We start from the raw sequence: 25,175 nt of genomic DNA, 5'->3' as shown, positions 1-25,175 counted from the left end.
ACTGCGCCGCAGAGCATAACACGAGGGAACCGCGCGGCGTCCCGAAGTCTTCATCGGTCTTGGTTCGCGCGCTCTTTATTTTGCGTGTTTGATTCATAGGCGATAACGTTCAAGAGCCCGTGTCGCGAAAAATCCGGTGCCGTCATCGACGTCCGTTATCGGTGTCGTTGACCATAAGCTAAAAACCCATGAAAAATCCCCAGGGAAGCAACTAAGGGGCAGGTGGCCCACCCAGGTCACGTGACCTTGCCTCCCCACCGGGTTGTGAGCAAATTGCCAACCTTAGCAGGATGCAGTTAAATAAATGATTGGTCTCGAGAGGTTGCTTGGAAAGAGCAACCTGGGTCGCACCAGCTCCACCGGTAGCTGCACCTTCCACCGATGGGCAATGGACAGTGGAGCGTCGCTTAAACGCTGAACCACTGCGCCGGGCGTGGTATAGGGACCCCAGGGGTCTATAAATGCTAAGCAGAGAGCGACCAATTCTGCTTCAGCACATATGGGCACTAACCCGCTGTCGCGTTATGCCCTTAGGGTGGAGCTGAAGTGTCCCCTCAAAGGTAGGTTGTTGTGCGAGTTGGTGACGATGTTCCATATCTACAGCGCGATAAACGGGACAAGGTGAGAAGAAACATGCGTTTCTTCTCATCTCGTCTTCGCATGTTTCTTCTCATCTTGTACCGTTTATCGCGCTTTAGATATGGCCCCTTAAATTTTTGTTCGCTGACTTTGAGCGAATTTCGCCAAATATAAGAATTTCGCCAGCACGTAGATAAAGCCACATTGGTGCATAATTAACCTGCACGGACCTCATCGAAGTACCTTTCATGACTTAAAAAAAATCTGTATCAAATAATTAAAAAAAACTTGTACAACCTATACCAGCGTCCTTCAATAGCCTCCTACACGCAAAGGTATGTGACGTGTCTATAAATTCGTCTCAGTGCACAAACCTTGTTCAACTTACGGACCGATGTGTTCACAAGAACATAAGGTGCTGCCTTTTCCCTTCAATATATTCCTCTCTTCGAGCCTCGCCAGTACCGAAAGTGGCATTCTGACCGGCAGTATGTTTTGTTTTTTAACTGCGGTTCAGTGTACCAATTGCCACCTGCCATAATGCGATTCAATGTGGTTGTTCATAGGTCTAGGTGGCCAACTTCCTTTAGGCTGCTCTGAGGTATGTTGATTAAAACGTAATTTACAGCCGCATTTAGCAAGTACATAATCCTCTTTATCGCCCCTGGTCATGTGGAGAGCTTTATCGTTCTAAAACTGCAGCTTGTCGTACAAGAGGGACCTCTCGGAGAGGAGACACTTCATAAGCATGCTGCCAGTAAGCACTACCAAGTATGACTAAGAAGCGCTTGTTTTTTTCTAAGAAGTCTAAGTCCAGAGGCATGTTCTCGGGTGTCTTTTCGAGTTTGGTTCATTGCTTGTAAAAGCAAATCTGGCCTGTTATTCTATTCTACGCGCAGCCCTTGTTTATTTATAATGTCCAAGCATTGTTTGGGACCCTTCAACTTTTACTGATGACCACAGCTTACAAATTTCGGTGACGAATGACCCGGAAGCCCTCTAAAACAAAGTGCAGATATCTTTGGCTGGCTTACCTGCTCATTCCGATGATAGTCGTGTGGACGCCAGGAAACTTGGAAAGGCTGTACCGCAAACCGAGCCTCTCGATGCTGTATCCGGACTCCTGGGATATGCATACTGCGGCTCAGGGTAGGATCATTGGCTACAGGAACATATTTTCGCTCTTTCGTTTCCGAGGAGCAAAACCTAAAGGGGAAACTCGTACGCACTGGAAAACCGGTGAGCACCCGGCGCCACAGTTTTTAAAACTCACCTACAGGGCAAAGAGGTCCCGCGAGTTTCTTAAAGAGCGCGTGATTTATCAATGGCATTCCGGGAAGATGTGGTTTTGTGCAACGTTTCGTTGGTTTTGTGATTGGCTTGGCTAGTGCTGAGCCGAAAACGTGGATTATGCCCCGGAATCGATAGTGGCGCCGCGTAGCTTTCCTCTTCCAGTGTGTTTTTCCGTTCTTCAATAATTTAACAGCTAGTGAAAGTTCGATGCTAGGCTCGTATAGAAACTTGTGCAGCATTTCTTGCAGGTCTGCCTGGAGAAGAGTCGTACTGGCGCGATTGAATGCACGTTTCATCCGCAACCAGAGCCAAGCCAAATACGAAACCTTCATCTTCCCGGCATTTTTGCACCTCTCCAAGGTGGATGAACTACCGCAGCGCTACGTTTCTATCTAGGTGATATTCAGAAACCCTGTCCAGCGCCACTGGGGATCGAACCTTGCGTATATCCTGTGTACTAGGAGGACGCTGAAACCACTAGTCCGCCGGTGCGTGCGGCTCTGTCGAGTCCAACTTTTCTAGGGAGGGAGAAATCCAGGATTCTTGGAGATCAGTTTTGATTGTGGAGCCACTGTGGATTATCGTAAGGTACTCTTGTAGGAAATATTGAAGGTATTGGTACTGAAGGCAATCTGTCTTTTAAAGTTTGTCTGTTGTTCACATGCAGTAAAGAAAACTGATGGAGAAGGACTTTGGCAATAGCAAAAACGGTAATTAATAGCAAAAAAATGTAAGCCTGCCCAGGGCTGATCTGTGGATTTATTGATTGTTATTGTGGAATTGAAAAAAAAAATCGAAAACTCGTTTTTGAGGAAAAGAAATGCGCAGTAGTTGTCTCGCATTTCGGTGGACACCCGAGCCATGCCGTAAAAGAAGGTAGGATGGTGGGAGTGAAAGTCCGGCTCAGTAGCCGAGCGCCGTAACCACGGAGCCACTGCGGCGGGTTAGTGGAATCTTACGATATATGAAGAAAGGGCGCCTTTAAACAACTTCCTGCTGAAAAATGTGCTTGTCCAGAACTTCTGGCTGTGTGCTTAGAAAAATGGGCACTTGACCTCGCCTTGTGATCACCAAAAATGTTAGTCTGGTATATAGACGTTGGTCGGAAGGAAGAATGAACCGGTTGGTAGTACGCACCTGTTCTCTGCGTTACATCCTTTCATCCCTGGTAAAATGTAGCGCAGTGGCCTGTACAAGTCTATGTGTAGCTTACTCGTTACGCTGAAACGCAGCCTGTCCAGATCGTCGAGTGTCCACGACACAGTGCTTGAGAAAGACGTGCAAGAAGGGTACCTTGCAGAAGGCGGCAGCCTCAGCGCAGGCCTTCTTCAGGTCTTCGGGGGTCGGATGCCAGACCGGTGGCGGCGATGACGTCAGCAAACCCATGCCCAGAGGCGCCGCGTTCGCCACGCCCAAGCGGCGACTCTGCGTCCATGCAGCGATGCCTGTTTATTGATTGCGGTAGCAGACGGCCGAACAAACGGGAAAACCAAAGAGAGTAGCGGGCAACAAGTCACAGCGACCCTTGTCCTGAACGTGGATAACAAGAACGGCTCCAAAAACTGGTCTAGCACAGTGAAGCCTGGAAGAGTTCATTATAAACGTAAGTTTAGCACTTAAGACGTGGAATACAAAAGAATCAGACAGGACGAACGCTAATCCCAACCAACGAGCCCATATTTCTGCTTTGGCTGAAAGAGTTGTCGCAGTGCATACTGTGTCGTGAGGCACGGTCGTGTCAAGCGCAAAGGAGAGGCCGCGAAAGTATATTTGATACAAAAACGAAATGCTACATTTCGCATTTAAGTTTTTAGAAAAGAACGAGCCGCACAAGCTGTTTTTAGGCTTGGGCTATGAAATTGATGGTTTATGAAATCCTTTGTATAGGAAGTCTTGTAGCACGCTTTTTGTCAGTTGAGTTATCTACGCCGAAAATCAGACTGCGGCAAAGGACAGAAGCTTTTGTACTCTGTAGGCCTGTGGGTGACGAGGAGGATCTCAAGACAATAAACAGGTTCTTTTTAACCTATTCGCCTCAATGCCTAACGCAGCCGAAGCACATGTTTTTTTTTGTTTTTTTTTTGCCGAGGCCTGAATTTCAACGTAGATCAGCTACGTGACAAGGCGGTGATATGCGGAGTAGAGAAAGTACGGTGAGGCAACTGCCATGAATATCCCATATGAAGGCCGCATTCGCGCGACATGGGTGCCTTCTAAAAGGTGGAACAGGAACCATTTCGCTGTGGTTGAAAAAAGGAGCCATACGATACCCGAAAAACAACCTGTAAACGTATTGCTTTAATAAGGCGGATAAAAATAACCCTGCCCTACTGCTCCACCGTAATAGCACAGTGACAAAATGTTGAGTTCGATCGAAGAAGGCAAAGTTTGCACCTTTTTATCGCACGGTCTCACAAGAAGACTGCCGATGAAGCTGCAAGAACAGCCGGTGGGTCTGTTCAAACCAGTGCCCCCGTAAACAGCCTTTATTAGCGCCTCGTCTGCACAAGTGGCTCAGCCCCAGCAGTTCAATGTGTTCCTGAAATTCACGAGTCCGGGATTCCTGTACGACTGATTTGGTTATACGAGGTCGCCGTTGCACCGACTTTCAGGCTATGCCCACTAAGCCTTGAGCCTTTTATCGAGGACGAACAAAGTTATTTTGGAATTCTACAGCGTTTATTGAAATAATATGAGACCTATGTTGAATGCAGAGGACATTATGATTTTTTGAGACGTCATGGGACTCTTCACTAGGAATTATTTCAGTCGATCTAGCCGTCACCGCGTGGAAACATTGCAGGAAGACTGAAAACTAGCAGGCCGCATTTTCTTTAATGTTCCTAAGCTGAGCACACTTTCTGGGTACGAAAAATACCACTATGTATTTTTAGCATAATTTCGGCGTATACACAGGCAGACGCTCGGCACAGTGTTCAGCGCGCATATACCGGTCACACGGCGAACGTTGCCACTACTGGAAGATGCGAGAATAAAAGCCTTCACTCCGGCACAAAAGGACGACAACTGCTTCCGTACCGTGCGCAAAGAAGGCGTCATAGTACCTGGAAGAACTCTGCTCATCTGAGGCATTTGTGTACGTGCGGCTGAATTGGAACAATGCAACCGCCTTCACATCTGTAGATGTCCAGGTACAGCGCAATGCCAATTTTATCTCAGGGCAATGAACAACGATCTGTACTTCGATCATCTGACTGAGCCCAAAGCTCCCGTTGTCGACAAAGCGCACAACATAAGTCTGCGTGTATAGCAGGCCGTTGTGCGAGATCTGTAAGAGTACAGAGGGACATCCGAGAACGGTTCCCTCAACAAGTTGGTAAACCAAAATTTAGAAGCAAGTTGTGCATCCAGTGATCATGAATTGCAGGAATTTTCTCGGGTGTTGACAAAGGATGTGACTCGTGCTTTGCACACGTGCACTCAGACAAACTTAGAAGCCAGCGTCACTTGTGTAAAAAACCGCTTGCCGGATGTCAGCTTTCCGGCGGTTGTCTGCAAGATTATACGCCCTTGAGTGTAAATATGTCACCGGAAACGTCACCCTCATCGTGAACAAGAAGTTCGCAGCGGTTTCAAGAGGTTCTTTATTTTTAACGATAACTAGTGGTTACTGCTTCCTTATTTCATTCCATGATGGTTGACGAATCGGATTTGCGTCGAAACCTCGGCTGTGTTGTTCGGCTACAGCAGAGGCCGTTGAGAGACCTCACTATGACGGGCACTGTCACTGTATACCTGTGGCAGCTCCAGGGTGGCAGAGCAGTGGGTAACCCACCTGAAAGAATGGCATATGCTCGGCCAGCGAGTCGTCGAAGAGCGTCCCGCGGCAGTAGCTCAGCACCGTGTCCACTTTCACGGGGCTCCTCTCAATCACCTCCCTGGATGTCCGCGTCAGAGCGAAATGGCCGTTTAAACACAGAACGAGGCAAGCATTTGTAAACATTGGTCAACTGGCCGCCCCTTCAGAGGACAGCCCGAGGTCACCGGCAGAAGCTAACGAAAGCCACGCGCTCAGAGGGCAGCCGCAGCGACACACACACACACACACACACACACACACACACACACACACACACACACACACACACACACACACACACACACACACACACACACACACACACACACACACACACACACACACACACACACACACGCACGCGCACGCACACGCACGCGCACGCACACGCACGCACGCGCACACACGCACGCACGCACGCACGCACACACAGCACACACACACGCACACATATCTTAGAGGGAAAAAGTTGCCACCATTCATCCCTAGCTGTCGAAAAATGTGAGCGGCGTATGATGAGACCGATTTCAACGTGTGTCAATATTGCACGTGATTGTGAAGCACTCTCAATTCTTTGCTATATTCTTGCAGGAAATATGCGCGGAAGGCGATGCTGAAGACTCACGCTATGGAAACTGTTTAAAGTAACACCACTTCTTTGGAATGTTTTCCACGTTACCTTGAATGTTTGCCATCCTTCTTAGCATATCAGCCGGCTGTTCTACCCATCGTTTATGTTCTACCTGTCATGGGATGTAAACACCGCTACTGACCGACTCTAACGCACGACAAGAGCTGAGAGCGTGCGCGTCGGTGCTTCGTCAAAGCGGCGACCAATGTGACTAGAGAAGTGGTACATTATATTTTGGGCCCTTCCTTCGCGTTTTATTTTTTTGTAGCGAGAGCTATACATTGGCTGTATTCTCGCCGTTTCGCTGTGGCCGTTGGTGGCCTAGCAACCGCTGCAGCTGGCAGCGTCGCTCGCCGCGCCATCTGGCACGACGTCAGAGGAGGAGCCGGTGAAACCGCGTTGCAACAGCAGAGGAGGAGCCGGTGTTGCATCGTATATATAGAAGGGGCGGCCCGGTGGGATTCGTCGGCAGATATCGGAGAGACTGAAAGAAGCCGGGCTTGACACCTCAGCCGTGCTTTAAGCTAGGTGGCGTAGTGACAAATGTGCGCTGCATACGTTGTAATTGACAACGTTGTGGCAGAAACGCGGCACTGAAGCTATAGGCCGTCGTCGTTCACTGTGTTCATTGGCGTTGGCGATGACAATGTTTTACACTCCGACGATTTTAACGAAAGGAAGTGCGCATAACTTGCGCCTTTGGGTCAGTGGACGCCTGAATCGCGTTTATGGCTATAGGGGCTGCTTCAGTTAGCGCTGACAATGTTGAGGCAGACACGCGGCACTGCTGCATTAGGCCGCAGCGTTCATTGGGTGAGCATTACAGTGGTGCAAAACTATCGAAAAGTTGACTATCGATAGTATCGATAGTTTTTTTACGCTATCGATAGTGTCAAAAAAACTATCGATACTATCGATGGTCAACTTTCCGATAGTTCTGCATCACTATAATGCTCACCCAATGAACGCTGCGGCCTAATGCAGCAGTGCCGCGTGTCTGACTCAAAAGATAGTCTACTATCGATTCTACTATGGATAGTATAACTGTCGATAGTGGAATCGATAGTATTACTATCGATAGTGAAACTGTCGATTGTAAGGCTATTAATAGTAACAATGCATTATGCATTTGTTGGCCACCGATATATAACCAAAACATTTGCGATACCTGATTGCTTTCACAGTCTCATGAGGCTTAACGCCCTAAAGAGACTCAAGCTATGAGGGATGCCTATAGTGGAGGTTTCCGGGCAAATTTCGACCAGCTGTGGTTCTTAAACGTCACCGCTACAGTGCGAAAAAATACCTGGAACTGCATCCGATGAAAGAACAAAGAGCACAAGTTGTGCTGGCTTACATGACACTATCATGCACTGCAGACGTCGCCTTGCTGACGTAAGCGCTGCATAAATGCTTTTCGCACTCATGCTTCGCAACTAGTACATTCGCACGCTAACATTTTATCCAGCAACTTTACGTAGCGAACGTCTGCAGAGCTCGGTGACGCGTAGGCCGCGAAAACGGGCGAGTCTTGTCAGTTACTCGTACCATTACCTCCATACCACACACTCGGGAAACCAAGTTTAGGATGCAGTGGGCATGCATGGTTGATTTTATAGAATCGATAGTACTATATATGACAAGTAGTATCGATACGGCTATCGATAGCAATATCAATAGAACTATCGAAAGTACTATCGATAGTACTATCGAAAGAACTAATTATCGATAGTACTATTGAGTCTTTTTTTACCATCGATAGTTCGATAGTGACTCAACTATCGCTAGTATCGATAGTTCTATCGATAGTTTTGCTGGTTGGTTAGGTTGGTTTATGGGGTTTAACGTCCCAAAGCGACTAAGGCTATGAGAGACGCCGTAGTGGAGGGCTCCGGAAATTTCGACCACCTGGGGTTCTTTAACGTGCACTGACATCGCACAGCACACGGGCCTCTAGAATTTCTCCTCCAAAGAAATTCAGCCGCCGCGGCCGGGATCGAACCCGCGTCTTTCGGGTCAGCAGCCGAACACCATAACCACTGGGCCACCGCGGTGGCAATATAGTTTTGCACCACTAGACTGAACAAACTCTTGCGATCAACCATGCTGCCACCTACCAGGGAGGTAGGGTGGGTGCGCTGTCTATCCAGTGTCGAGAACGCACTCAACCTTACCGACGCCAAGCCGCGTATAGTTGCCCCATACGCCACAGCTTTCGCTCTCTAACCAGGTTTAGCAGTAGTCAAACCGCAGCTAATTTTTTTTCTCTATTCGGGGTGTAAAAACCAGACATTATTTTCGAGCTCAAATTCGGGTGAAAATGGTAGTATTAAGAAAAAAAATTGAAAGTTCGGGTTTTTGCGCATAATTTTTTCCAGCACAGGACAGTTTACCGTAACACTTCCGTTTTCTACTAGACATAAAATTTCGTATTGTTTGCTGAATATTTCATAAACATGGGAATGTTGAGTTCCGCTGAAAAAAATGTTTACCAATTGAGGCTTTTTCTTCCTATTCCACTGTTAAATTGCGTCAAGTGTCCCCCAAGTTATTTATTGCGTTTCCAATCTAGTCTTTGCAAATGCCCGAACTGGCTTGCTACTTTGCCGCACTTTGAAGCGGCGTTTTTGGGCACTGCCGGTGGCACCAAATCACGTGTCAGCCTTCACAGGAAAACATTTCATTTTCTATATTACTACTGCGCAGATCACGACCGGACTTGGAATACATACTCCCTATTAGCTTGCAAACAATACATAGCGAAAATCTAGTTTTTTTAGCAAAATAACTTTTTGCCCTGCATTTCTATCCCCTTAATGCTGTGATTCGTGAACACAGAAGACAGGTAGACTGCGGCCATGAGCTCTCCTTGCCGCCTGCCGCTTTTTTTTTGTTGTTGTTAGCTTGTATACCCCTAATTCACAACGCTTTCTCCTGTTGTCGAATGAAGCCCCGGTCATTACTGCTATAACTCTGTCTTCCATATCACTCCGCTGTAGAATTCCTCAGTTCTACAAACGTTGACTCGCATGGATAAGCGCAGCAGTAAAGAAATTGGAGTTAGCAATTGTGTCAGCGTCGCTTTCCAAAGCTTCGGATCCATTCACTTTCGTTAGAAGCTACATTCAAAACAGCAGGCCCGGTATCCTTACCTTAGTGTGTGCAGCGGGTACCCGGTGACGCCAATATAGCGTATTTTCCCCGCCTGTCGAAGACTCTCTAGGGCCGGCAGCGTCTCTTTGAGGATCACGTCCAAACTGGGAGCAAACTCTACGTCGTGAACCTGCAGAGAGACCGAAATCAAAGCAGATATTTTCAGAATAGTTTCCATATCAAAGAAAGACTGCACTAACAAAGTGAATGACATCTCGGCCTGCTTGATGAACTAGAGTGCATCCTCGTCATGAATGTGAATAGGCAACGTTCAAAACTATAAAGCATGCTTTCGCTTTCACGCCTTAACTCCTTCCCACTGACTACCAGCACTGAATTTTCAGGACATACAATTTGTCGTTGTGCCGCTGGCGCCGCCGCATTGCACAGCGAAGATATGCAAACCGTGCATGTGCATGCTTTGTGAGCATTCCACTACAATAGTTAGTACTCTCCGGCAAAATCTTCAGAAAGTTTAAATTCAACACTTGCAGGTTGATTCTCTTGCGCAAAATCTGTCGGTTGTAGAATGCAGTTTGTCAAGGCGAAATCATTAACAAATTCCAAGGTAATCCGCCTAATGCTCGATACTGTTTGATACGCTACCGTAGCGCCCCTTAGCGGTCGCTCCGCGAACAACTGAGCGAGGGCAGACGGAGAGAAGGTCACGGGGGAGGGAGAGAAGCGAGCCCAGACGCCACGGCTGTTGGACATGTTAGACGTTGCTGGGCAAGCCTCTAGCGATGACGGAGTCAATTTTTAAGGGCCTAAATATGGACATTAACGCTATTGCCGTCTCGTCTTACTTAGCTATAAATCAGAGATGGTCCATTTTTTAGGGCGACTTGCAAATTATTTATTAAGATAGAAGATTGAACTTTAAGACAGATATCTGTCTTAAAGTTCAATCTTCTATGTTAATAAATAATTTGCAAGTCGCCCTAAAAAATGGACCATCTTTACCAACTGCCGTCCCCGGACACTTAATTTTTGCGTTTATTGTGAGGGTTCAAAGGGTGAACACTGCGATATCTGAGATTTCCGCTGAAAACCAGTCGAGAGGAAACCTTTAAAACGTCATGCATCAAAAGGAGTATAACGTCAACTCTTAAGCGTCTCATTTCCCTGCTCTAGTTGGGCCCACACAGTCTGCACGGCATGGAAGCCTGCTTGTTCAGATGGACAACTTCACTTCGTTCTGTGCACCACAGTGTTTTCAACCGTGGCCTGAAACGTGACGGAATAAGAAACCCGCCACCACAGCTGGGCCAGCTCTAGTGCTGGTACGCCGGCTATGGGGGCCTCTCGTTCGCCGTATTTATGCGTTTTGTGCTTGACACTACTGTCCTTGCACAATTAACTGCTTCAATCCATAAATGTACTGTACCTTGATCTGAGCGTTCTTTTCCGTGAATTGTTTACGAAACGCAAAAAATAAACTTGCTGGTCGCGAGTCATTATCGCTTAGTGCTAAATAATTTTTAGATCGTCACCGTGCGCTTCAAGCTCACGCCATGGATGATCTCTCCGTGCAAACTTCTCTTTTTGGTTCAATCTGAACACATGATCATCATCATCACCAGCCTGACTACGCCCACTGCAGGGCAAATGCCTCTCCCATGTCCCTCTAATTAACCCTGTCCTTTGCCAGTTGCGGCCAACGTATTCCCGCAAACTTCTTAATCTCATCCGCCCACCTAACTTTCTGCCGCCCCCTGCTTGCCTTCTCTTGGAATCCACTCCGTTATCCTTCAGGACCAGCGGTTATCCTGCCTTCGCATTACATACCCTGCCCAAGCACCTCTCTTCCTCTTGATTTCGACTAGGATGTCATTAACCCGCGTTTGGTCCCTCACCCACTCCGCCCGCTTCCGGTCTCTTAACGTTACACCAATCATTTTTCTTTCCATAGCTCGCTGCTTTGTCCTTAGCTTAAGCTGAACCCTTTTCGTTAGCCTCCACGCTTCTGCCCCATGGTGAGGACCGGTAAGATACATATCTTCTATTCTTTTTAATGAGGGGTATTGGTAAACAGTCATTCATGATCTGAGGAAACCTGCCATATACGCTCCATCCCATTCTTATCATTATTGTTATTTCCCTCTCATGATCCGGATCAGCGGCCATTACCCGCCCTAAGTAGTCGTATTCCCTTACCACTTCCAGCACCTTGCTACCAATTGTGAACGGCAGATTCCATCTGGGGCTATTGAACATTACTTTTATTTTCTCCATAATGATTGTTATACCAGCCATTCTACTATGCCAGTCTAAGTCATTTACCATGCTTTGTAGTTCATCCCCTGAGTCACTTAGCGAGACAATATAGTCAGCGAATCGCAGATATTATTCTCCATTAACTGTTATCCCCAACTGATCCCAATCCAGGCCTCGGAACACTTCCTCTAAATACACGGTGAATAGCCTTGACGAGATCGTGTCTTTCTGCCTGACACCCTTCCTTATTAGAATTTTATTGCTCACTTTATGGAGGACTATGGTAGCTATGCAGTCGCTATAAACATATTCCAATATTTTCACATAAGACTCTTCGACACAATATGATTCCACAATGCCTACATGACCGCTGACGTTTCTACTGAATCAAATGCTTTCTTGTAATCAATGAATGCTATATATAGGGGTCGCTTATATTATGCGCATTTCTCTATGACCTGACTGACAGTGTGAACATGGTCTATTGTCGAGTATCCTTCTCGAAAGCCTGCCTGATCATTTCGTTGACTGAAATCTAAGGTTGTCCTGACTCTTAGCGATTACCTCAGTAAATATCTTATAGGCAACGGGCAGTAAGCTGATCGGTCTGTAATTTTTCAATTTTTTGGCATCTCCTTTCTTATGGATCATGCTCATGTTAGCGTTTTTTCAAGTTTCTGGTACGCTAGAGGTCATTAGGAATTGCGTGTACAGTGTGGCTAGTTTTCCTAGCACAATCTCCCCTCCGTCCTTCAACAGATCTGCTGTTAGCTGATGCGCACACGATGCCTCGAAAGAAATGCATAGTGAAACCACGCAAGCCATCTAAGACACAGTGAAGAAGAAAGAGTCAGGACAAGCGCTGTGCAGTAAAGTGTACCGGTATCTTGATGACAGAAAGTGCGACACACGTCAGCATAGCAGGCTATCGTGATGGCTGTTCGTTTATATTTGGCTTGCATTTGGTTACATGTATTTCACGTGCCGAGTAGCAAGTCTTAGTTTAAATCCGCGCCTTGCGCTCTCTATTTAGCCTTACCTAGTGTCATCATCGGCTTGCGCAGTTGCACTACGGATTCAACTACCAGCCCGCCTCTCTGAATTAACTATGCTGAAAGGACTGTATACGTCACAAAACATTTCGGTGACGAAAGCAAAGCGTGCCTGACTTGATAGGCAGGGTGTTAAGCCGCATAGCTTGCGACTGCAACTAGGGCGTCTCCCTCATTCCGTCATGACACTTTTTTCCCCTTTTTTCGCAGCAAAGAGATGTAATGCAGGGAATAAAAAAAAAACCTTTCACGTGAAGCGATAAACAGTGGATGGTTACATCGTCTTACTAGATGTGAAAATGTTTCAAGCAGTCAATCTAAAAGTAACCCCAGATGCCCTGAAAATAACTGCCAGCTGAACTAAACAACATTTAGTTTATGCGCACCTTCTCTTGGTGATATCAAGATCTCGTTTATTTCTTAACTTCTCTCCTGACGCGCTGTCAGGAAAATAGTGGTCCGGTTGCCCGCTTGACGGTGGAGCAACACGGCTCTTTAGCTATTATTGCGTACGCTAGCCGTCTCCTTTCTGTGTCAGAGCGCAACAATTCTATCACCGAGCAGGAATGCCTCGCCCTGGTTTGGGCTATTGCAAAATTCCGCCCTTACTTGTTTGGGCACCCTTTCTCTGTTATCACGGATCACCACGTCTCATTCTTCGGCTGGCCGCCTCGTAACACTATCAGTGAACCTGCCCTTGTGAGTGGGCGGCAAAATCAGGCGCCGTATCGTGGGATTCGCGCTTCAAGTTCGAGTGGTGACCAATTCGTTTGGAAGATGGACCACCCTGAACTTTCCCAACACGTAGACGACGAGCCGTGCCTCGCTCACCTGCACGACGTCGAAGTGGGCGAGGCGCATCTTGTCGAGGCTCTCGGCCACGCTGTCCAGCGTCCGGCGGCCGCTGAAGTCGAACATGCGCTCGCAGTCGGTCTCGTAGCGGCCCACCTTGGTGGCCACGTGGAATGCGTCGCGGGCCACGCCGTCCAGCGCCTGCGAGTGGCGACACGCACATACCAAGGACCCAAAAGTTGGTCGTTCTCGATTTTACATTTATATATCGTAAGGAGTCCTCGTACTACTCCTGGCGCAGTGGTGCAGCGGTTAAGCGATGCACCACTGTCCTGCGATGGCAGGTGCTGCCACCGGTGGGGTTTGTGCGACCCATGCTGCTCCTCCCGAGCAACCTCTCGCGACAATGCACCTGCCAACGTGAGCAGTATACCGGGTGTTTCAGCAAACACTTTAAATAGGCTTTTTGGGGTAAAAATATGGCTTTTGCGGCACGGCGTTGGCGTACACCAGAAAAGCAGTGTATTGTTTTAAGCAGTGAGGTGGTTAACTAATGTTTGATAATTAACTTCTTAATAGTGTAGAATTAGGCGCCAAGTTACAATTTCAGATTTGTATCTGGTCGTTAGTAATAGCCATATGAGTTTTTAGAATTTACAAAACGTGATTACACTCGCCGCTGTGATTGGACAAAATCTGGCTTCGTCGTGCGAAAATACATGGGCTTTCGAAAGTATGCAGGCAAAGCAACCCCTACAGTGCACATAACTAGTCGAAAAAGACAAATTTTGTCGAGCCGCGACACGGAGCAGCACTTGCAACACCTCCGGCAGCTGTTTCAACGGCTCTCTGATTACGGCCTGATCATCAACAGAGAAAAATGTGAATTCGGCAAGTCGAAGCTCGACTTCCTTGGTCACCGTGTCAACCGCTCCGGCATCCGGCCTCGCCCATCAAGTCCAAGCCATTCAAGACTTTCCGCAGCCTGCTTCAATCCGCAAGCTCCGTGAATTTTTCAGCCTTATCAATTTTAATCGCCGCTTCATCCCTCACTCTGCTGCACTCCTCAAACCATTGACAGATATGCTTCAAGGCAGGAACACAAACTCCGAACAACTCACATGGTCTTCAGCTGCTCTGGATTCTTTCCGGGCCGCCAAAGCGAAACTATCCGACCTCGCCTTCCTTGCCCATCCGCGCCCTGATGCACCCCTACGTCCCGTAACCAACGCATCCGACTCCGGTGTTGGAGCCGTGCTACACCAACTCGTGGGTGGTGCTTTGAGTCCTCTATCTTTTTTTCTCCCGCAAGTTTTCCGCTGCCGAAAGCTGTTACAGTACTCTCGGCCGTGAACTTCTTGCCATGTACATGTCCGTGCGGCATTTCAAGCACCTCCTAGAAGGTCGGCAGTTCCACATCGTCACCGACCACAAACCGCTCATTTTTGCCATCAAATCGGGGAGCAGTAAATTCTCGCCTCCAGAAATTCGTCACCTTTCGTACGTGGCAGAATTCGCGACCGACATCAGACATGTGCCGGGTTTTGACAATGCCCCAGCGGACGCTCTGTCGCGTGTTACCGCTTCCCTCGCCTCTGCTGCTCCGTCACCGAACATCGACTTTGCCGCCCTCGCAAAAGCGCAGAAACATGACTTGGAAGTTATGGACCTTCGCAAGGACCCTGGCTCGCTGGTTCTCAGTGAAATTCTCCTCCCTTCGTGCCCCGTCCCCATCATCTGCGACACTTCGGCCGGCACTTCGCGCCCTTTGGTCCCCTCTGCCTTTCGTCGTCTTGTTTTCGACGCCCTCCTCGGCCTGTCCCAATTCGCGCCACGCAGCATCTTCTCCCAAAACTTTACGTCTGGCCCGGCATCAACAAGGACGTGCGCGCCTGGGCCCGTGCCTGCCTGGCTTGCCAGCAGTCTAAAACTCAGCGACACACGACCGCTCCCTTCGGCTCGTTCCTTCCGCCGTCAGCCCGTTTTTACAACGTCCACATCGATATATTGGGTCCCTGGCCACCTTCCACTGGACATTCATATCTTCTTACTTTCATCGATCGGCTTACTCGCTGGCCCGAAGCGTTCCCTCTGTCTGACGCCACCAGTGACATCATCGCCAGAACACTCGTCGCCGGTTGGGTCTCCCGGCACGGTGTTCCCTCGACCATCACCACCGACCGTGGCGCCCAGTTTGAATGTTTCCTTTTTAACAACCTTATGAATTTACTTGGCACTTCCCGAATCAGAACTACTGCTTACCATCCCAACGTCAACGGTATGATCGAACGTTTCCATCGTTCGCTAAAAACATCCCTCAAAGCCCAACTTGACACTACCCACTGGACTGCATCCCTACCACTGGTTCTGCTCAGCCTCCGTGCTACACTAAAGCAAGACCTTCGTTGCACTCCGGCAGAACTTGTCTTCGGCTCCCCCTGCGTCTTCCTGGTGATTTTTTCGAATCCACCGATTCGTCCACAAGTCCCGGCCCTACCGATTACGTGACGCAGCTCCGCCATTTTTGCCGTCATCTCCGAGCGCCACATCTCCGACGCCAGAGTCTCGGCCATCTTAACACGTTCCATCTGAACTAGCGAATTCCCCACGCGTCTTTGTTCGCCGATACTCTGTCTGCAAGCCGCTTCAGCGCCCCTACGACGGCCCATTCCGTGTACTCGAAAGAACACCCAAATTCTTCATCGCGGACATTCATGGGCTCACTGACACCATTTCAATCGACCGCTCGAAGCCAGCCTTCACAGAAGACGCCCCGCCCACTGGGCCAACATGTGTGGTTTTCCTGCCCCAACCGGCCGGCTGCCCTCCACCGCCATCTTTCCCTGCTACCGGCCCCCAGCTTCACCGGACTTCTTCACTAGCGGGAGAGGGGCTACTGTAGCAGCAGCAGCGGCCTTACGCAGCAGGAGCAGCGCCAGCCGCAGAAGACGATGACGCCGAAGTTCCTCCGAATGGGATTCGCCTCTCCTGCCGGCGGGATGCGCCCTTCGGCTGCACGCCTTCTTACATTCTAGCACTCCGGCCAGCAAATCAATCATTTCCTTCATCGTGCCGGCTTCATATTTTTCGGGCAACAGATCTGCTCGCCTCGGGCACGACATGAGCCACCAAACGTTTGTTAGAAACTCTTCTACCGTTTACCTTGCCCAGCACCGTCTCGGACCTTCCTTGGCCATACCAGGGAGCCGTGTCGAAGTAGTTCACCCCCCACTGAATAGCGTGGCGGACTGCTCTCAGTGCTTCTTGCTCCTCGAGGCTCCCTTCTTGCACGTGTCCAAGGCCGGACGCACCTGCGGGTACCGAAAGCCAACTATCACCTGGTGCGTCGATGACTCTCCGGCAGAAATCGTCTGAAATCTTTGAAGTTATAACATAACGTATGCTGTAAAGCAAGCTGTACTCCCCGCTTTGTTTACTGGTTTTGCTTCGTTTTACCTAAACAGGGACTGAGGGCGGGGGTGATTACACTCGTCTTCTGCTATCATACGTGCTCTACCGATAAATTTCTGCTTTCGCGGATCCCCTCTTATAGCCGCAGCTATCAACATGTTCATGGACGTTCTTCGAAAGGGAGCGTGTGTCGTACGAGCACTGTGGTACCGTGGCCATCCTTAACCGTGTAGGGTATTCTTAGATTTTCCTACCGTGTCTGCGTCACCAGACACCCTGGGATTCAACGGGAGGCTGCGTAATACTGCAATGAGACGTCGTCGAAAAGGAAATGTACCTGAGATGTTCGAACCCATGCCGCCATATTAGCTCGCGCATAGAAGCTGCGTGGCGTCCTAGGCGGTATTGAGACGAAAACTTTTCTCCAGTTTAAGACTGTGCAAACATAGTGCTTCAACAGTAGACATACGGGAAAGGCCTTCGTCCAGATTCTTCCTACTTCTCTGGAGGTTGGTAGCGGTGTGCTTTTCTTACCGCTGTTAGGCCGCCACTGCTGTGAGTTGAAATTGTCTGCTTTTGTACTCTACATTCACACATGTGTTTGTAGCTATGCCCAATGACACACAAAACTACCTGTCTCTCATGTGAAAGGCCCGTAGGATCAGATGAACGATCGATTTCATCTCAGACTTGCAAACGACAATGTCCCCTATAGATTTGCTCTGGCTTGCCAGACAATCTTGACGCTGTTTAAACAAGCGCTTACATGAAAGGTGCATTAAGCAGGGAACCGGAACGAACTTGGTTGTTCATTGCAGGTCTTGTGATAGGCCGGGGGCATGCGCACCATTACTAAAACAGACACGGTAATTGGAAGCGGCAGTGACGAGTCAACGCAGGTGTTGACTGAGGCGCTACACATCAGGAGGAAGGGCTCTGATTGTGTAAGCAGCCATTCGGTGAAGCTTCACTCTAACGAGCCCAAGCGTTTAGATAAGCTGTACGCATGCACGCAGTCTTTGACATGTGCGCAGTTACTGTACATGGAATCAGTGCATAAAATGACTGTTTCTTCTGCCAGTAAAAATAAGTTGAGAGTAGCGCTCTTTCCTGTCTCGTGTTCTGCCCTAATCTTTTCTTGGTTGTTTCGCGCTATGAGTATTCCTTTTCCACGATGAACGAACACGCCCAAAGAACGTTTTATTGAACTCCGTTTACACTTGCTTATGGCGTGGGACAGTAACTGTAATATTGCAGTTTCCTTACAACGCAGTGCCGCTTTGCACTGCGTCTTTCACAACTCATGTGCAGCTTATAGTGCGTAAACCTCACATGTACGTTCGAATGTTCTTATTCAATATTCTGAACTCGAAGTCCGCGTGGTGGAGAAAAAAATACTAATGGTATCCAAAGGAACATGGAAACGGTCAAATGGCGAGTTGAATCAATCGACTCGGAAATCACTCGCGACAAAAATGGGTCCTTAGATAAGGCCTCTTCGGGCGTGGAAATACTCCATTCCTAGAGTTTTGACGAAAGTGTGGCGCGAGGTAAGCTGAGTTAGTGGTCGAGCGCTGCAGCCGGTAACCATATCGAGACTCGAGAAGGGTTCCAGCTTGTATCGTATTTTTCGTTGGTCAACTAACCCCATGCTCTGAGGTTGTAACGCAGCCGAATAATGCGCTGATTAGTTCATTAAATGGTGGTGATCAGCCAACGTAAAAACTCTATTCAGGGCTGAGTTCCTATATGCCTGCCTATTGTGCCATAAAGACGAGTGACACGTGCACCGGGTGCGGGTACCGAGAGAGACGTGCTTCCACAGTAAGGCAGCAATAAACTATTTCAAAAGGAAGGCGGTATATTGAGCAGAAGCTTCGAGTCGTGAATTTGCAAGGGAGCGAAAAACGTCTGGGCATTCTTGTTGATGAAATACAGTACTCTTTTCACCGATTTATTCTCTGTTTCTCATATATATTTGTTTAAAGTAACTTTTTTTTTGGAATTACATGCATGATTTATTGTTTTTCATTTTGTTTCAAAGTATTCAAGTACGTATACTGTTTGCCTTTACTGCTTCTATACTGTGACCTTGGATACCACACTTCGAGCTAGTTGGTAGTTCATCAAGGAAGGAAAACAGCGTATTTCTTATCGCAAGCTGGGTGGTTCTAGCTTTCCAGCTTGATTGCTGCTTGCGACGTTTGTCTATCTGGCTTTTTTGTATTGTTTTTGTTGCTTTCTGTACATTTACCGAGGCGTCAGAGCAATAAACTTCAGTTGTTAGTCAGCGCCTGTGTCTCGTTTTCTCTTTCTTTGTGGTTTAGCCCTGTTTTCCACCCTACTGTAATCATAATAATAATTTCATGCCGGTTGCTTTTGTTTCCGAATTTTCCCGACATAGACCGGATGTACACGGAGTTCTACTGTATATGACCAGTTACATTCACTGCGTGTGTGCATTTTGTTTCTTTAAGAAGAGCAGACCGTAGTCACGTGTGAAGCCACCTTTTCCTTGCTTTTTCTTTTTTTGCATCGCATTGTGAAAATGGGAACAAGACTCAAATAAAAATATATTTTCGAGGACTTTACATGCTACGCTAAACATAGAGCTTCGACTCTGTGGTCATTGTCTGTGAGCCTTTCACGGCGTCTTTTTCACCTTTTTTCAAGCTAATCAGCGGCCTTCCGCCATTGGCGACCACCTTTGGCTTTGCTTTTCTTATCGTTCTTTATTTACCTGCCCTAAACAGGATGCCTATTGTTTGAATGCCTACATTGTGCGCTTTTAAGCTCTCACAGCCGTACTGTAAGAGGAGAAAAGCTAAAAGTCCGACACTGAAAGAGGCAGTATTTTATTTTCTCTTTTTTTTTTGCTGCATGAAGACCCGCGCCACAGGCACGGGAGTACCCATACACACACACAAGGACATACAAGCAGCGGCACCCTGCATCTTATTTTTCGAGTTCCCTTTTCTCCTCATTGAATTCGACGTCCATAAAATCAAGCCTGTTGCAAATCGGCGTACACGTGACGTCACACCGTCTTTGATTACCGCAGCTGTCTTTTAAACGGCAGCCAGTTCCAGCATGGCAAGTATAAGAACAAAATTTTATGCTCCCACATTGGCCGTGTATGCCTTCTCTTATAGTTTTTGTATTTGACGCGCCGTATTTTTCCAGGGCGACCTTTCCTCGAGGCTCACTTTTTTTCCTTGTGCTTGCCCAACGCCATTGCCGAAGTTCGATCTGGTGTCTCAGGCGAAGGATTTCGTCGACCGCCACCTATAAAAACGAAGCAATGACTGTTGCATTGCATGCTTCGACCGCAGCTGTGCGCCGTGACCGGCTCACGAGTTTAGAGAACAGCAGCGGCGCGCACGGGTCCTTGGTCTGTACTTGCGCATTTACTGTATATTGTACATTAGACGGTATATTAACTCGTTGAGGCACAGCGTCGACAGTTGTGGAAGCGACTTTTCAATTATTTTTCCAAGCGTCTAGAACTGTCTTCACCAAGCTGAGCGTGACCACGCCCACTGCAATTAACCCTTTCCTGTGTAAGATGCGGCCACCGTACCCCCAAAAACTTTTTAATCTCATCCGCCCACCTAACTTTGAGCCAACCCTTGCTACGCTTGCTTTCTCTTGGAATCCACTCCGTTACCTTTAAGGACAAGCGGTTTACATGCCCTGCCCAAGCCCATTTCTTCCTCTTGATTTCGACTAGTATGGCCTCAACCCGCACTTGTTCCTTCACCCACTCTGGTCGCTTCCGATCTCTTAACGTTACGCCTATAATTTTCTTTCCATAGCTCGCTGCGTTGTCCTTAACTAAAGCTGAACCCTCTTTGTTAGCCTCCACGTTTTTGACTCGTGGTTGAGTACCGGTAAGATACAGCTCTTATATACTTTTCTCTTGAGGGGTATTGGCAAACTGCCATTCATGATGTGAGAGAACCTGCCATATGCACTCCACCCTAGTCTTATTATTCTAGATATTCCCCTCTCATGATCCGGGTCAGCGGCCACTACCTTCCCCAAGTAGACCCCCTTACCACTTCCAGCACCTCGCTACCAATTGTAAACTTTACTTTGGTTTTTCTGCATATTAATTTTTAGTCTCACCGTTCTGCTCTGCTCGTTAACTCAATGATCATGTGAGCTTGGCGCATGATAGCCTTACCCGCTCATGCACCATTAAACCCAACACAACGCAACACTCAATGATCATGCTTTGTAGTTTATCTCCTGAGTGACTTAGCAAGGCGATGTCATGAGTGATTTGCAGATTACAGAAGTATTCTCCATTAACTCTTATCCCAAACTGTTCCCAATCCAGGTCTCGGAAAATCTTCTATAAACAGGCAGTGAATAATATTGGCGAGATCGTGTCTTCCTGCCTGTAATCTTTCCTCATTGAAAACTGATGACTTTATGGAAGACAATGGTAGCTGTGCAGTCGTTATAGATGTCATCCAGTATTTTCATGCAATACTCTTCTACACCCTGACTGCATGCTTGCATGACAGCTCAGGTTTCTATTAAGTCAAGTAATTTCTTCTAATCAATGAAGGCTATATATAGGGGCTGGTCATATTCTGCGCATTTCTCTATCAATTAATTGATAGTGTGAATATGGTCCAGTGTTGAGTATTCTTTATGAGAGCCTGCCTGATCATTTGGTTGAAAGAAGACTAAGGTTGTCCTGACTCTATCAGCAATTACCTTAGCAAAGGTTAAGATGTTCTTAGCGTTCTTCCAAGCTTCTTTTTAGATCTGGTACGCACGAGGTCACAAGGCATTGCGTACAAAGGGTGGCTAGTTTTTCTAGCACAATCTCCCCTCCGTCCTTCAAGAGATCTGCTGTTACCCAGTCCTCATCAGCTTCTTCCCCCTTTCCATTGCTCCTAAGGATTTATTTACTTCCTCTTTCGTTGCAGGCGGGATGTCCCACTGCTGTGCGCTACTGCCTCTCTCTTTAATGTTCTGATTACATCGGCTACTGTATAGATTAGAGTAGAACTGTTTGGCTGCTTTAACTATCTTATCTATATTGCTAATGACATTGCCCTCTTTGTCTCTTAGCGCATACATCTGGTTTTTTTTTATATGCCTAGCTTCCCTGCGTTTAGGCTACCTTCATTCTTTAGAAATTTTCTCCATGTTAAACTTCCTTATGTCAGCTACTTTGCGCAAATTTATTAACTTTGACAGCTCTGCCAGTTCTATTCTTTCTGAGGGGTTAGACGACTTCATGCTCTGGCGTTTCTGAATCATATCTCGTCTCCTGAGATAGCTTGCCGGTATCCTGTCGAACCATCCTACCGCCTATTTGTACTGCGCACTCCGTGACGATAACTGTGAGATTATTGTTCATTGTTTGAACATTAAGATAGTCTTCCTCCGTTAAAGCAAAATATCTGTTTTGCAGCAATATCCTGAACTCCTCTACTTACATTCTTATCGCTAGCTCTTTAATAGGCTTCCGTTTCACTAGTTTCTTCTGTTCCCTCTTCAGGTCTAAGCTAATTCATGACCTTACCATCCTGTAGTCGCAACAATTAATGGACCTTTCCGAGGACTTCCGCTTCCTGTACGCCCATCAGTACACCCATCAGTACAGTGTACTGAGTTTTTACTTTGCTTATTGGAGATTCCACGTCTTCACAGAAGCTTTCGACGATCTGGTCATCATGGCTGGATGTAGGCGCGTAGGCCTGTACCAACTTCAGTTTGTAGCTTTTATTAAGCTTAACTGCGATAACTGCGTCCGTCTCGTTAAAACTATCGAATTCCTCTATATTACCCGCAATATTTTCACTGATGAGGAATCCCACACCTATTTCTCGTTTGCCGGCTGGCCCAGGATAGCATAACACGTGCCCGCCCTTTAGCACTGCATACATCTGCCCTTCTAACCTCGCTAAGCCCTATGATATCCAATTTAATACCCGCTAGTTCCTTGAACAGGACTTCTAAACTAATAAGGTTCTAGTGTTAAACGTTGCCAGGTTCAGTTTCCAATGGGGTCCTGTCCGGAGGCAGAGATCCTTAGCACCCTCCGCTGCGTCACAGGTGTGACCGTCGCCTTGGTCAGTTGCTCCGGGGGCGCTGGGGACTGAGGGCTGTGGATTAATTGGTGTATTTATAGAGGAAGTTGTGGCCAAGTGCTACACCAGGGTGACCAAATCCGTTTCTGGTGAAGGAGTGCGTGGTCAGTTCTGGTCAAAGAGATCAGGTCGCAGCAAGGGTGCACCGATGGCGTAGATGTAGAGCATACCTCGCGTGCAAGAGGACCGGGCTTCGAACCACTGTCCCGTAATTAGCCATCGGATTTTCCTACATTAACCCACTGCGGTGCCCTTACTGCGGAGAACATCCCACCCTCTAATGTATAGTCTGCAAACGGCAGGCTATTCCTGATATCCCATTCATTCCTTATCCCACCAGTACCTCCTGAGAGGAGCAGCTCACCGACCCCACGCCCACTGGCCAGTAATTGGTGGCGGAGCATGCGGTGGCAGAGGCCGCGTTATACGGGGCCCCGGACCACACCGGCATAACCTGTGGTGACTTTAGTTACAGTCAATGAAGATGTAGTATTACTAGTTCAACGCACGTGCGCGCTGAAAGTATCAGTTGTGCCGCTTGTTGTAAGCGCACCGCTTCCGCTTGGCAGGCACAGGAGTTGGCGAACAGATCCGCGCGTTGAGGGAGCGGCTGAGCAAGGCCTCCGCTGCTGGCGCTCCGTCAGAGGTTGAGGCTTCACACATAGCTCTGGTTTTTCAGCTTTGCTAGTGAAATAGTGCTTTCACACTAAAAGAAAGAGTCGTTTTAGTGCTTGAAGTCGTCAAGACGCGAAGACGGTTAATGTCTACAAGCCAAGAAAGCACTTAGTCTCAGGATTACTTTGTCAGCTTGTATATTATTTGGTGTTTCTTCTAGGCAACCTGAATGAGAAAGAGTTCTTTAACTCCCGCAACTATTCTTTGTGTGCTCGCAATTAGACGCAGACAACTGTCCCCACAATGTACTCATGCTCCTCTCCTCGTTCCTGAGCGCTACCCTCTATTCTTGACCTGCCCTTTAAGAAAAGCACAAAGCCCGCTGCATCTCTCCTCACTCACCGAAAGAGATCTCCGGCACCACGATGTCGGTCGACCCGAACCGTTGCCTCTTGAGCGGAGGAAGGGCCATCGGGGGCTCCATTGACGACGCGGTCTGTTCGATGGAGTCGCGAAAGTGAAAGTGCGTTGCAGTCCTTCAGCACGTGCGTCGCGTCTGAAAGTGGGATCTGAATGAAAGGAAAAAGACGACAGAGCGCGTGCTATCGGCGAGCGGCCGCGATAACTTCTGTTGCGCTAGCCGTTAAAAACAAAAAAAAAAGCGGATCGTGAAGCTATATGCATAGCAGATAGGATAGCCGAAGAGCAAAGACCTCGCGTTGTTTACGGTTGTAGTCAGGCCGGAATGAAATCAAACACGCAGGTCCCGTATTTTCTACTTTGCAGCGTCTTTCTTCGCTAGATCTTACATTTTCAAAACCATCATCTACAAGGAGCCACCATGTCCTAAACATTTCGCCCTTTTATGCCCTTCCCAAGTGTAGGGTAGCCTACTGGGCATCGCCTGGTTAACCTCCTTGCCTTTCCTTCCATTTCTCTCTCTCTCTCTCTCTCTATTTATGCCCGCACTAACTTCTTTAAGTACAGCTTTTTCCATCATACCACTGAAGTTTAGAATTATTTAGCAGGGAACATCCGTTCTTTATCATTATAAGAATTGTTACAAGCCTGTTGTTAATGTTCTATGATTTCTTTCTTTACTTCTTTGTATTTTTTATTGTTTCTTTGTATTTTACCCCACTCCTACGATAGCCTCGCTAGAGGCTGCAGTATGTATGTGTAAATAAATAAATACTTATATTCCTGTACAACCGGTGTGAATATGCAGTTCGGTAGACCCTTTGCCCAGAAACATCAACCAGGCGGGTTGTACTCTGCAGCTCAAAGGAGGCGGACAAAATGCTTTTGTTTTCTTCACAGGCGCCGTTCGCGCTTCCTTCCGGCCTGACTGAACCTGGTTTGTATTTGGTTTTGGCTTCAAATAGGCCTTTTTCAAAACGTGGAGGATGGGCGCCGCCATTTTGGGCACTAGGCTGTGCTCGTATAGTACAGGAATGAGCCGAGGACTAAGCTCCCCCACGTTCTCCCCACAACCCAGA

At 47.8% G+C, this 25,175-nt stretch overlaps 1 protein-coding gene across 2 annotated transcripts in view; it reads right to left on the bottom strand.

Moving 5' to 3' along the window:
- Positions 1-25,175, bottom strand: part of LOC149344666 (uncharacterized) — a 42,168-nt gene that overhangs the window by 13,187 nt on the left and 3,806 nt on the right. Inside the window, exons 2-8 of one of the 2 annotated variants that reach the window (XR_016283214.1) lie at positions 24,079-24,245; positions 16,700-16,848; positions 13,577-13,738; positions 9,476-9,606; positions 5,669-5,771; positions 3,086-3,297; positions 1,614-1,702 (exon numbers count right to left, since the gene is read on the bottom strand). Coding sequence is in view for 1 of the 2 variants with exons in the window: in XM_089546326.1 (XP_089402452.1) it covers positions 1,614-1,702; positions 3,166-3,297; positions 5,669-5,771; positions 9,476-9,606; positions 13,577-13,738; positions 16,700-16,848; positions 24,079-24,160 (848 nt within the window). In the remaining variant the exon portion in view is untranslated. The remainder of the gene's footprint in view (positions 1-1,613; positions 1,703-3,085; positions 3,298-5,668; positions 5,772-9,475; positions 9,607-13,576; positions 13,739-16,699; positions 16,849-24,078; positions 24,246-25,175) is intronic. The other variant, XM_089546326.1, reaches the window with a different exon arrangement.

Source organism: Amblyomma mixtum, chromosome 5, assembly GCF_055824585.1.
Source record: "Amblyomma mixtum isolate Tamu chromosome 5, ASM5582458v1, whole genome shotgun sequence".
In the NCBI taxonomy this organism is placed as follows: domain Eukaryota; kingdom Metazoa; phylum Arthropoda; class Arachnida; order Ixodida; family Ixodidae; genus Amblyomma; species Amblyomma mixtum.
This window is presented reverse-complemented; position numbering and strand designations above follow the sequence as displayed.